General features: G+C 48.2%; 1 protein-coding gene across 1 annotated transcript; it reads right to left on the bottom strand.

Moving 5' to 3' along the window:
* Positions 1–927: 927 nt before the first annotated feature.
* LOC135804849 (homeobox protein Nkx-2.2-like) lies at positions 928–3,452 on the bottom strand. The gene is made up of 2 exons (XM_065318815.1): positions 3,098–3,452; positions 928–2,248 (listed from the first exon to the last, which is right to left on the bottom strand). The coding sequence occupies exons 1-2, from the start codon at positions 3,399–3,401 to the stop codon at positions 1,509–1,511; spliced, it is 1,044 nt and encodes a 347-aa protein (XP_065174887.1). The 5' UTR covers positions 3,402–3,452; the 3' UTR covers positions 928–1,508.
* Between the last annotated feature and the right edge of the window lie 10,891 nt (positions 3,453–14,343).

The following is a 14,343-nucleotide window of genomic DNA, read 5'->3' as shown; positions in this document are numbered from 1 at the left end:
TCCTTGACATGACAGGCTGAAAGGATACGTCGTCCTTATCGGCAGTACTGGCACTACTAGAAGTTTCAGCCATGAGCCCATTTGCTAGAACTTGGGCATATGGTCTAGGAACGTCTGGTGTCTTGGCTAGCTGTCCATTCTCTTTTACTGTTGATGCTTTGTCGCTTTGGAGGGATGACGTATGTGAGCATTGAGCTGCTCCAGCCAGATCCATGGTCTTCTGAGTTCTGCAAGGCTGGACTGACACACCACAGCCAACAACGCTCTCCAACTGGTTTACCTTTTTTCCCGTGTGGATAGTAAATCATTTCGCAAGCTCGTTAGCTCTGCATCTCTGGTTGCTCAAACTGCAGCAAGTTCACGTGTTAGACTGGCGATGCAATCCTGAAGTTTCTCAAGGCAAGGTACCATTGATGGCAGGCACTTCTCACCACAGGCAGGGAATTGGCTGGGCGCCGAACCTGGGGGATAAGTGCCAATACCATTTTCGCGCAGAGTAGCAACCAAGTCTGGGCGTGCTAGGTCACACGAATTAGGTATGTCCTTCTGCTCAGCTAGTTTCTGAAGCTGCGAAAACTCCAGTTATGCAATCCATTTCTCACCCTCTACGAGGCGGCTTCAGTAAATGTCCATCTACATCTACTTCGATGTACAAAAAAATAGCTTACCTATGCTTGCATGTGTGTACATATTGCAAATAAAGGCTAGGCGTACATTGTTTTTAGACCTGTATCATTCTGACATAGGAGGGTGACTTATTAAAAGTCACAAGACTTTTTGGAATAGGTACTCAAAATTGTAGGGTGCTCGTCTCGCTAACCCATCCCCCGCGCTCCCAGTATTGAGAATGTAACCAAGCTTACGAGCGCCAGTGAAGCATAATCTCATCCAGTCTTCACTGGCCGCCAGGCACAATAACCAAATTGATTTAGATTTAGAATCTTTTCCACTTTGGGCTCAAAGGAAATGATCATGAAAGCAGCGTAGGGGTTTGTAAAGCTTTTCAACAGCATGTAAATCAAGACAAACAATCATTATGTACATCAAAGCACACAATGTTGACTGACTTGAACAAGAAGGATAAATACTACTTCAACGGCTAAGAAATCAGAGAGCACCAAGAATGTACACAGCCATTGGATGCCTGGCTATGCAGCAAGAAAGCGATGAAGTATTCCATAAATCAAAAATTATATACAGCTTTGAATTTGACAAATAAGGACTGCACAAGACCTGCCATCGTGTATCTCCATGGCAATACTTCTAACGTAACAAAATTTGTGTTTTGTACTACAGCAGCTATTGCACCGTTTTAGTTTGTGTTGCAGAAAGTTAGTTACTACCGACTGTACATATGGACAACACAGACAACATTACAAGTACCTTCGTAACTGACACGTAGTGGCGCAGTGCCAGAGACTTGATGCCCAGATTCCAAAATAGTTCAGCAGAACTACTTCTAGTACTTTTCTTTTCTTATAATTATGTAGTGATGTACTGCTGCGACGCTAGTACGGAGCAGAGTACCAAGAGGGACCTTGCATGGTTGGTGGTGCACCATGCGTTCCTGGAGCTTGCATCTGCATGGCCTGCTGCGGTTGCTGCATTATGGTAGAGGGTGGAGCGCTGCTAGCGGCAGCCATAGCTGATGCCTGGAACTGCATTAGCTGCTGTGCTGGCATTTGCATTTGCGGGATCGCTCCTGCCATAGAGACGCCAGTCTGTCCTTGGGCTACAGCAGCTTGTGCTGCTTGCAGTTGCGCCTGGCTGAACTGGTCCCCATAGAACATAGGATTTAGTCCATATGGTGCAACTGGCCGGGGCACCAGCGGTTGTCCATGATATGGGTTGGCAAGAGCAGCTGGTCCACCCATTCCTGTTGTAGGGGCAATGTGCTGACCATTGGCTGCAGCCTCCGTGAAGCTTCGCTTCCACTTGTATCGTCGATTCTGGAACCAGATCTTGATCTGGGTCTCGGTCAGTCTCAGTCTGGCGGACAATTCCTGTCGCTCAGGTGCGGATACATATTGCTGGGCTTTGAAGCGTCGTTCCAACTCGATGACTTGTTGGCGTGTGAACAGAGCTCTTGGTTTCCGCTTTTTCATGTTACCCGCATCGCCATTGGGTCCATCCTCTGTGGGAGTGGATGCAGCGGAATGGCTCTGTCCACCCTCCACCTTGACATCAGTTCCGGGTGTGACTGTCGTTGCCAGGGGCGTTTCTGTGGCATTGACAGGAGGGAAAGCTGCTGTACACAGAGAATTAAGAGGGAAAAACAGCAAATCGAAAAATCGGATAAGCGTTTCTGCTACAGAAAAACCTGTTAAATTCAATCTCATGATTTTATCACCTTCAGCTTGGCATTATCTCATGTTTGAACATATAGTTCGTTACCACAACAACAGCAACATCACCACCAATAACACCGACAGAGTGAACCATGCATCGGTGCAGCTGGTAGTGCTCGCCTACAGAAGGCAAAGTACTAGTAGTTTGCATCTAGAAACTCGGATGTTGAGCCATAAATAAATGTAGAAAGGAAAAGGATATATGGATACGAGTTAAGAGTAACTCTCCATCACTGTAACTGGATACTATATACAGTCAGAAAGTGCAATAACTAGGCACAAAACTGACAAGGGTACTGAGACATTCGACGTCCTGACACTTAGCTTCAACACATCCCCGTAGCGCTAACCGACAGCCTTCCAACATGGAAGGTTCAAGGTTATGAAAAGACCAAAGAGGGGAAGGAAAGCGCAACGAAAACGAGCAAAAGCCACAGTCCCAACGGAACAAAGAATGTCGATTGTTACTGGACGATGACGAGACCAGTACGATATTTGACAAAGCGGTCTAGGCTGTCGGTTAGCGCTACGGGGATGTGTTGAAGCTAGGTGTCAGGACGTCGAATGTCTCAGTACTCTTGTCAGTTTTGTGCCTAGTTATTGCACTTTCTGACTGTACATAGTATCCAGTTACAGTGATGGAGAGTTACTCTTAACTCGTATCCATATGTCCTTTTCCTTTCTAAGTTTGCATCTAAACAAACATTTAGAGAGGAAACACGGAAACAGATGTCAAAGCGATGCCTCACCAGCTAGATGAAACCCATTCCTGGCGGCGTCGGCACTAACGGGCGTCTCAGCATCGCCATTAGACGGGGAGAGCAGTTCCGGTGCGGAACCAAGCGGGTATGGCGGCGGAAGGAAGGTGCCCTTGTTGTCCGTAATCGGCGTTAGGCTAGTAATGCCTTGGGAAGGTGGAGCAATGTTGATGACGGGCGGCATTGACATGGTAGACGGGGGCTGGGCTATCCGGCTAGCGTTATTGCCAGTTAGGATACTGGACATGTGGAACGAAGTGCTGTTCTCCATATTGGACGGATCAAAGAATGCCATGGCTGAAAAGTGAAGTCAAGACGCACTTGATCAAATTCAGCTTCAGGACTTAGGGCCTGTTGGAAGGAACTGAGTGGTTCGAAAAGGACTTCTACATTTTATATGTTAGACCTGCAACTCTGATCTGGTCGTAGAAGGGGCTATCGGCGTAAGCGAATTGACATCAGCGTGGCAAAAGGCTGCCTAGAAAGGAGGCAGGCTGCCCTCAAACACATCTAGCACGTGCTTACCTATACCGTGCCCGCTAGGCTGGCTTTATCGCGCCGCTGCCTTATAGCCTACCAATGATCGCGCGCTCGGGCTGCCACGTCCACGGGGTAGGTTATTGCCCGGTGTTTGTGCCACGCGGCGTACGTAGAGTGAATTGCGAATACGTGTAGCTAAGTAAGTAGGGGATAGACAGAGGACAACACTTACATGTAGGGCCACATACTGCGAGGTAGCAAAAGTTCAACGGGGTCAACGCACCGTCCGACCTAGCTAGGACCGTCACTGATTGTAGTGGACTGGACATGTTCTCATTGGTCCGCCATCACACGGCAAGATCAGCTTCGAAGGCACGTCCTTCAAGACAGGAATCAGGTACGTCAATATCGTACTGTCTAAACCCGTACCGTTGTGTGTGACCGTTGGGAAGAGAAAGTTGCGGGTGTGGCACAGGGGGCAGACCCAGACGTGCTGGCGCTGTGGCACAACGGGTCATGAAGCACGAGAGTGTAAAGTAAGGGCGGGCAGAGAGCCTGAAAGTTCAAGTCGTACTAACACTAACAGTAAGGACGTTTAGCAACGCGAAAGTTCGAAAGAAAATTCGAGTCTGGGAATGAGTACAGAAACAAAGGTCGAAACTTCGAAAACTTGGACGCGAAGTTGCAGTGATTTGCGAAAGTAACTTTCTCTTTTCTCAGTACGCATTTCACTACAGGGAGTAGTAATTTTACAGCCCCCTGCTTGAGACTGAGCTGCATATACGGTACGGTACTTTTGAATTTCAAATAGCTTCGAGAAAAAGTCGTTTCGCATTGCTAAACCTCACAAGTTTTCTTTTTCGAAATAGATTTTCGCGAAATATCGCCACCACCAAAAGTTGGAATTTTCGCATTGCTAAACGTCCCTAGTAACTCTAGTTCTGAACCTTCAGATTCTGTACCTCAGTTGACCTGCGAACGTGGGAGTACCCGTACGAATTGCGTAGGTTCGAACTCTGAAGTGAACTCCAACACATCCCAGCACGGTGACAGTGTATCTAGCATACCCACTACCAAGAGTACATGAAAACCAGAGTGTGCAGCTTGGGGCCTTTTCTGCTATGGGTGTCTGCAAGAGTACATAACCCCCCAGAGTGTGCAACTCCACTATGGGTGCTGTCCCGACAGAATTTCAAGTTTACGTCATTTTGATGATGCAATGCGCACTGTACACGGATTATCAGACGAACCCGGAACCTGTGGTTGACCGAAGCCGATCGATCCTGTACAAATTATTGCAAAGAAAAACGTGTGCCTGATGCGTTGACACCCGTACAGATGTTGTAAATCACTGGTGCAAGGAGCATTGCGTCATAAATAATGACGTCAACTTGAAATTCTGTCGGGACAACAGGGTATGTGGGAGTTGCACACTCTGGGGGGTTATGTACTCTTGGTGTCTGTCACGGCGAAATTCCGTGATTACATCATATTTGGCCCAGATCTGAGGCGGGAAATGGCGTAGTGCGTACAACTGAGCTGCAGTTGTGCAGAAAGAGACCTGTTTGAATCCTGCTTGTACCATAATTGTACGCACTACATCACTAAAATGATGTAATCACGGAATTTCGCCGTGACAGCAACCCATCCGAGCTGCACACTCTGGTTTTCATGTACTCTTGCCACTACACGCACAAAAGCACAGCAACCTACATCTACGCTGAGTATGGCCAGTGCTACTGCGGTCCAAGCACGGAGGACGTCATCCAGGTACCTGAGGCGCTAGGCAGTGACAGTACGAGCTTCAGAACACCATGACACAGCCGTACCAGTCCCACCTGCCGCGGGACACGTAACTGAACCCGGAGGTAAAGGAGACAACACAACTCCCCGGAAACCTTTTGTGGCTGCATCTTCTAACGACCACGTGCAACACAACAATAGCCTTGCGTCCAATACAAATGCAGTACATGTAACCGGTACTGAAGCAGCTGTAACTTCCACTCCAGCTCCTGGATCTTCTGTCCCTACCCCGGTGCAAGATTGGCACGTCGCAGGGGTGGAAAGTGTTCTACTTTTTCTCCAATAGTCTTGCAACAAACCGCCTCCGCTTTTCCCTCTGTCGCCAACCGCTTTAGTGCGCTGGAGCACTCCATGGAGAGGAAGCGTCAGCGAGGAGCCAGGAGTGACGCATCATCCAGTGCCGACTTGTCCGCGAAGGCTGTCTGCCCGACCACCAAGACAGACGACTTCTATAGTACCGGGTCGGACTGGGAGGAAGAGTGTGAGGGTGACGACGGCCGCGGTAGGAGCCGTCATGAAGTGGTGCAGTGAACTGCACCTTGAAATAGTATGCTTGAACTGCCTGTGTATTTTTTGTTTTAGGTTTTGGATTAATTTCTAGATGTAGTTCTTCCTTATAGATCTATTAAATGAATCCACAATTACATAGAGCTACTGTCGGTCGACAGAAGTCTTGTAAACTTGCTTTTCTGAATGTATGCAGCCTTAGAAAGAAGTTAGGAGAAATCCAAAACTTCATAAACTACCACAATGTAGATATCTTCGGCATTGCTGAAACTTGGCTTGATTGTTCGATTTCTGACTCATCCATTCATATACCTCATTATAGACTCTTTAGGCGCGATCGCGGGCACAGACCTGGTGGCGGTATAGCTGTATACAGTCGAGATACCCTGGCTGTTTCTAGACACGCTTAACTCGAGAGTGACACAATCGAAAATCTGATACTCACCTTGAAGACAGAATCCGGTGAACCCATCACCCTCGCTACGTTCTACCTTCCGCCTTCCACTACTGCTGTAGTATGGCAAGACCTAGAAATCAGTCTGAACAATCTAACCTTGCGACGAAACAACCGCGTGGTCGCCATTGGTGACTTCAATGTGGACATGTGCTCGGGACACAGCCGGATGCACACCATGCTCCAGCGGTTTGATCTGGAAAACCACATCCGGACACCGACAAGAGTAACGGCATCAACTTCCACCCTAATAGATCTGCTCCTCGCCCCTAACTCTCTAGTTGGAACATGCACGGTCATCAAGTTTGACATCAGCGACCACTACGCATTTGTGGCCAACATTATCGTCGCCACCCGGCAGTCCGAACGAGTCGTATCTCGAAAGAGGCGAGTGTGGAGGATAAACTGGGAGCACTTTAACGCTGACTTGCAGGACTGCAATCTTGAGATTTTCAGCAAGTCGAATGATGTTGATGCAATGATAAGCGAATGGTACGCAAAGGTTTTTACTGCTCTAGATCGTCACGCCCCTTACAACCTCCTTGTAAGCCGAGGCGCCGACCTTGCCCATAGTTGTGTCCTGAACTTGTATCTGCTGTGCGTCAACGAAACAAGGCCCACCGACTTCTTTCACGCTCTCCAAACGATGTCCGCCTGCGAGAGCAACACCGCACTCTCCGCGCAGCCGCGCGCAAGCAAGATCGGAGGCTAAGGCAGGGGCGTCACACACGGTACGACCACTACGACCATGGTCGTACCACTTTTCGTCCAGGATGGTCCACCCAATTCATCCGAAAAAGCAATACAAAAATTCAAGGATCTTCGGACTTGTACAAAACATCGCAACTGTTACCTGGTTACTTTCATTGCAAGGAGCATACAGACTTGATGCCTAGCACTAGCAGCTAGCTATTGCCCAAGACTCCAGGCGGCTATCCATTACGATAGGCGGTTGGAGTCACGGTTAGAGACAACCAGACGATGGATTCCTCACGGACGCATTCACTGCAAACTTGACGGAAACAGAGCTGAGCTGGCGGCAATCACTGGGTCCAGAACTAAAAATTTCCAAGATCTACCATGTTACAATGGCGATCAGCACGTCAAGAGACACTACATGTATGTCACTTGTCAGCTACAACATAATAATTATATTCTTTCCACAACGACACCTACCTAGTACCTCTGGCTCCTGACGATCTACTGCAAGCGGATTCGAAAATGCATTACACCCGCGAACGCAGCGCTTGTCAACGGAAAAGGGAAGCGCTTCATTCTCCGAAGCTGAAAAGTGTTTGGACTGCTGCTCCACGGCGGCAGAATATTCTGCAGCTGTTCACCGACACGACCCGCTTCACCTATATTATAACGATTTACGATCGTTTCGTTCCCCGAGTTTTCCGGTAGCAGCAACAAGAATTTCGTCCGCGACGACAGGATGAAAGTCTCTCGCAAACTAAAGTCCTGTTGCCACGAAGACAGAGAAGATTCCGCAAGCGCTTTCTTCTGCTTCCATTGTTGTAGCTCTCCGGTCCACTGGCAGATCTTTCAATCCCACCGAACAAAAACAAAGGATCTTCTTCTCTCTCTAAAAACAACTAAAATTGTTTGCGACTGTCCAGGCCGGGCGTGTACATAGTGTACGCGACGCGGCAGACTTTTGCAGGACACGACATACATGTACGTTTTTGCATAGCTAGCCGCTGGCGCTAGAACGCTCAGCACGCTGGTACTTCGGATTTTGCGATTTTTTCGAGGGCAATGGCCCTGAATCATTGAATCAATGGGTTCCATTTCAGCATTTGCCTTGCTTGGCTACCTACGATGTACAGAAAATACCAAAAATCCATGAGAAGTATGTTTTTGGAGCTGGAGTGGGGTTGTCGAATAAGTGCTAGGGGAACCCTCCTTTGCGGCTGTAGAGTGCTAAAACGTGGTCTGTTAGCCGAAAAATCCTTATTTTTCTCTCCCCGGTCGTACCACTCCCAGCCACCCTGTGACGCCCCTGTAAGGGATCAGTATTTTCAAGCTCGCCTATAGTCGGCCGGAAAGGATGGACGGAAGCTCTGGAATACGATAAACGTGGTGACTGGACGAGCGAAAAGTTCAAGCCCACCACAAGTACCTGTTGGAATCCTCTCCCGAACTTTTGGCGAAGTTGTACATGACCCTGGACGACCAGACGCGCTGTGCGCCAACGCACCAGCCGAACGTGAAGCACCAGCATTCACGGAATTTGCGCCTGTTTCGACGGAGGACATTACGGCCCTTCTCCAGTCCGTTGACGCGTCAAAAGCAACTGGACATGATGACTTGCCGGGTATTGTCCTTAGAAACTCGGCATCAATACTGGCTCCCTCGCTCAGCATCATTTTCAGTACTTCGTTATGTCAGGGGTGTGTTCCCCGTCAGTTTAAAATTGCTAATGTGTCGCCGCTATTCGAAGGTGGCGGCCTTGACCCTTGTCAGCCTACTGCGTATCGACCTATTTCTCTACTACCAGTCGTTTCTCGCCTCCTCGAGAAGATCGTCAAAGCTCAGCTTACATCCTTTCTGACCGATCACAGTATTCTCCCTGACTCGCAGTTCGCGTACAGGAAGAACCACAGTACGGAGGACGCTCTTGTGCTAGCTGTCAATCGCTGGCTGAAAGCGAAGTATGAGCGCAAACTCACAGGTGTGATATTCGTGGATATGTCGAAGGCTTTCGACTGTGTCAAACACACCATCTTGGCACAGGAGCTATCCGACATTGGGGTCGGCGGTACTGTCCAGCTATGGTTCACTAGTTACCTGAGTGAGCGGCTTCAACGCGTTGTCGTGGGCGGAAATTGCTCGGAATACGTCGCATGCAGTCGAGGGGTGCCGCAAGGATCCGTCCTCGGCCCCCTCCTGTTCACACTATACATCCGTAACCTTTGATGCTGCTTGCCCCAGCAGGTCACAAACCAGGAATTTGCAGACGACATTGCAATTGAAGCCTCGGGCAGTTGCGAACAAGTGTGCTCTTCTCTAAGCACAGCCATCACTGGCCTGTCGCAGTGGTTGGAGGACCGCGGACTAATGCTGAACCAAAAGAAAACGCAAGTTCTGTTGATTACACCAAGAGGCCCAGCCCCTGACACAGATAACATTCGAATTCGCTGTGGGAATGCCGGCCTCGCAGTTGTGGAACAAGCGCGGTACCTGGGCGTAATGGTAGATGGGCAGCTCTCCTGGGAGCCTCACGTCAATCACACAATCCAGCAGGTGCGGAAGTCAGTAGGTGCGCTGTGGCGGAACCGCCGAAGCCTCACCCTGGCGTCAAAGATCCTGTTTTGCAGGTCGATGATCCAGGGTAGGTTGTTGTACGCTTCCAACGCCTTTTATCCGTCACTTCAAATTGGCAACATGGAGCCCCTCACACGTCTAACGAAGTGCGCTATCCGCGGCTTCTTCGGTCTGCCACCGTGGTCGCGCACGAGCCCGATCTTTGAACAGCTCTGCCTCACCACCCTGGAGGACATGTTTAACATTAAGCTCCTCATCTTTGTCCGTCGTTGTCTGTTCTCCCGAGCTAGCTCCCTCTTCACCAGCTTCTTCGTGAGAGTTACTGGTGACCGCACTCGGGGAGCAGCACATCACCTCGTTCGAGTACCATTTTGGCCCGGTCCTGCGGGTCGAGCGACCATGCAGTTCATCGGCGCAGTCCTGTGGAACCAGCTCCCGCCTGATCTCCGTTCCGAGCCCAGCCACCTTCAGTTCTGTGCCCTGCTAAAAGCACATCATGGCTCCGCTTAAATGCTTTTCGGCTAGTGTGTTTCTGTGGTATAATAATAATAATAATAATAATGACAGTTCGCATTTCACTCATTGCATGAGGTCAACGCATCTGTTAACAATTTCGAGCCAAGCAGCTCTATCAGAAGCAGATTGCACAGCATCCAGAAGCGACAGATTAATGCATTGTAAGTCTTTCTTGACAACGTCGATCCATCTCAGACGTGGCCGTCCTCGGGGTCGTCGTATGTCTGTTGTGTTGATCGACATTAGGAGGGCTTGGAAAGAGGACGATTCTTCGCCTTCCCTCACTACATGGCCGAACCACAGCAGTCTCCGTTGCCTGCAGACTTGGGATAGTGGGGTCTGCTCGGTTCTGGCATACAGCGCTGTGTTCGAGATTCGTTGTGGGTACGTGATACCAATGATGGTACGTAGTTTCTTCCGGTGCCATACATTGACGACGTCGGTTAATGTTTGCGATAAGGTCCAAAGCGCACAATTATACAGCAAGACAGGCAATATCAGGCAGGAAAACATACACAGCCTGGAATTCAGGTTGTGGCGTTTCCATGGAATGCCTGCAAATGCCCGATTTGCAGCAGACACTCTAGCTGCTATGTCTTCTGCTGTGCCTAGCATACTCCCCAGCAGCTTCACCGATTTCCAGGAATCATCTTCCTTGGTCACAGTGAAATATTGAGTTTTTGCCACGTTCAGCTTCAGATTGTCATCCGAGAAAACGGGTTCACACACACGGACGGTTTCTTCCACAGATGATCGCTCGTTCTGATGGGCAGTGTGGTATAGCGGACTGAAGAATAGTAAACGTGTTTTGCAACATATGTATGAAGCTATTTTGTATATAGTATGTTCCCATTCCGTTTTTGCTTTGGTGTAGCCCTGAGGTTGATTGCTTATTTATTTCTACCCTTCCTCTCTCCATACTTCTGCCCCCCCCCCCCCCTCTCTCTCATTCCTTCTGTCGTCCACATGTATCAAAGGAGGCGAAATCGCCTGTTTGCGGTGCGACGTTAAATAAACTTCTACAACAACAACAACAACAACATGTTATCAAGAAAGTCGTAAACCTACGACTTCCTGGTGCATCTACTTGTACATGTAGTTTTACTTATAGAACATGTACAACTGTATGGAATTATTTGATGCGAACAGGCAGATTATTCCAATTTATGTGGCGTAGTAACCACATGTATGATAGTTTCAATAGTTTGTGTATATGTCAGTTATAGTAGTCCGCAATGCTACTTTTCTAATTCTCATTATGATTAGCATGCAATGTACTACCCGAAGTACTGAATTTACTTCTTTTGTACTCTATAATTCTAATGTACCTTCTACATCTTCTCCCCTACGAACATACTTTCTCATTTTCCATACTTACTTAGGAGACTCCCTTCGATAGGCATCTATTTGCCTCTGGAGGATCCGTGAAATAAAAATCAATCAATAAAAATCAATCAATTTATGCGATTGGTATGCAATTCGCCTCGAATTATGCGATTATTCGATTTTGTTAGGAATTATGTGAAAAATTATGCTAGCATAATCCGTCGATGAAGAAGGAAGGGAGCATCTCAACTAACTACACTACACATTCCGTACGCGCGAGGAGTGGAAGCAAACTTAAATTGAGCTCCGATAGTGATAATAATAATTATTATCTTTTTCTGCAGAAACCCGCGATATTCATGTTAAAACAAAATGGCGTCACGATTTATTGAAAGTGGTATAGTTGGTGGTACGAGTGTTCAAAACCATTTGAACTTCGTACTGTTCGTCTTCTTTTTGACATGCTCTCTTTCCATCGTCCTTAGCTTTTGTTTGTTGTGAGCTGTTTTGGCTTTCTCCTGTACCTCTGGGGGATGCCAAGTGATGGTTTTGAGAGGCTGGTGATGGCTGTGAGCGAGAGTTTGCCGATCGGCGTCGTCCTCGCTGTAGCGATGAAAATACTAGTTACTGCGCACCTGGCAGATATCACAACACGTCGGAGCGTCCAGGAGCAAAGGAATCTTGGGTTTTCACTGGAATCTAGTTTCTCCAGCATCGTGTAGCCCACCGTCGGTGAATGGCGGTCCAGGAAGGTCGAACCTGGTCTTCTGCATGCGAGGCACATCGTGTACGCCTGCCATGTATTGTACAAATAAAACTCATGCAGTAGTGGACTCTACAGTGATGAGTCTCAGCCTATATGCTGCAAAAGACACAGGAAATGTGACTGGTGTCTGTACACTCAGTGACTGGACGCCAACACCCCAGTCTTCTCCTGCAGGATCTGTTTGACATTGACATTATGCAGTAGGTCAGCATTGACCTGGTTTGGCAGCTATCATAATAGTATCTGCCTGGTTGGATGTAGCAGGTTGGTGTTTGCTCGTCGTCCAGTCCGGAATTTTCTTGTAACTCACGGTGGAGTACGCGCAGGGTTTGTGATCATCCCTGTTCACTTCAATATTATCAAACACAACGTTCCCTTTGTCACTCATCTTATCCTGAGTACTGAATTTGCTGACAATATTGCACCACACTTATCACAACCTACCGCCACTGCTGGCGGTGGCGACTGGTTCCCTAATGGCGGTGACCAGGCTGACTGACTAGCTTCGAGACAGCGGCCTCGTTGTCAACCCAGCGGCAGCGTAAAGGTTGATTTTATCGATCCAGCCTCAGCGCCATGTTGACGATGCCCTAGTGACTGTGTGTCATGGATTGCCTTGCCATCAGCGGTCATTGCCGTCCACCTTGGTGCAGCCCTCAACAACTGGCTCAGCCCATGGGAGTCTCAAGTGGACAAAGTTGTTGCCAAAGTAGCTCAGAAGATTGGTGCATCGTGGTGTAGGTGAGCACATAGCTAGGACTTCCCAGCGCCTATTTGTCCAGGCTGCGATACTATGTGACATGCTGTACTGCACATTCTTTTCAGCACTGCAAGGCCGGCAGCTGGACCGACTGCAGGGGCCGCGCACATGCAGGCCACCTGTTGCCAGTGCAGCATTCTGGAACGGTCCTTCCTTCTGAGATCCGTGGAATAATAACTTTCTTTGCTTCAAAGCAAGTTGCTTACCTTTCTGTTGTGCTCCCAGTGTCCTTACAACAATAACCTACAGCAATGTTTTATTTTCCTTTCCATTCCCCAACCAATGAATACTACAATGTCGATTCTATTTCTGAATACTTTAGTGTGTGCCTGCGCACGCACGTGGGTGTGTGTGTATACCTCACTCACCACTCGAAGTTCTGTTCCCCATCACTGGAACACTGCCTGTTCTTTCAGGACCTGCCATCATCTGCGGATGGGCATTCAATGATTGTATTGTGTGTGTGTGTGTGTGTGTGTGTGTGTGTGTGTGTGTGTGTGTGTGTGTGTGTGTGTGTGTGTGTGTGTTTCATTCAGAATCAGATCCGCTATCGTTGCTTTAAGAGAAAATCTGTGGGTTCACATCCAGTGCATTTGTAGATTTGCGTGCTTTTCTCGCCACGGGCGCATGCATGGGACATTGTGTGTGTGTGTGTGTGTGTGTGTGTGTGTGTGTGTGCGTCTGTGTGTATGGGGATATTGTCTGTATCGGCTTTTGGTACTAATGTTCAGGTCTGTGCTTGCATGTGTGAACATGAAATTGTTCGGTTCTGTGCATGCTATTGCTATGTTGTATATTATTTTAGTACGTGTGCATTTCCACGAACAATGTAGATGAGCGTGGAGAGTGCATTCATCCCTCATCAACCACTTCCCCTTGGGCTTACGAGAGTTTTTTCTGCGTACCTCTCATTTTTGTTTGTTTCTCTCTGATACTGTATTGATGCCGGTACCTGTACCTCGATGTGTTCCTCTATCTGCAGTCGCCTTTAACCTCCGGTCAAGTTAACGTTAATTGTGCTCTATTTATCGTGCGAATCAAAATAAACAATAACACAAGTCGTGCTAGAGTGACGACATGTGCCGCCGTGTAGTAGAGTTGATGCGATGGGACGTTATAATTAGGTGGAACAGAACACACATTGAGCAGATTGATTGGGCATCATTGATTGTGCTCAGTCTAAACAGTGAACATAATAATTATCTCCAGTGACAGACTTTAGCGGCTAGGTAGCTGGCACTGGTCGCTACTGCTTGTTTGACAGGTGCCGCCAGAACCCCTGTTGTGTCATGCTATAGATGCACATGCCCTATTCTGGGGCATACTGAGGTACTTTGATTTTGTTGACTGCATGT

The sequence above is a fragment of the Sycon ciliatum genome, chromosome 1 (assembly GCF_964019385.1).
Source record: "Sycon ciliatum chromosome 1, ocSycCili1.1, whole genome shotgun sequence".
Taxonomy (NCBI): Eukaryota; Metazoa; Porifera; class Calcarea; order Leucosolenida; family Sycettidae; genus Sycon; species Sycon ciliatum.
This window is presented reverse-complemented; position numbering and strand designations above follow the sequence as displayed.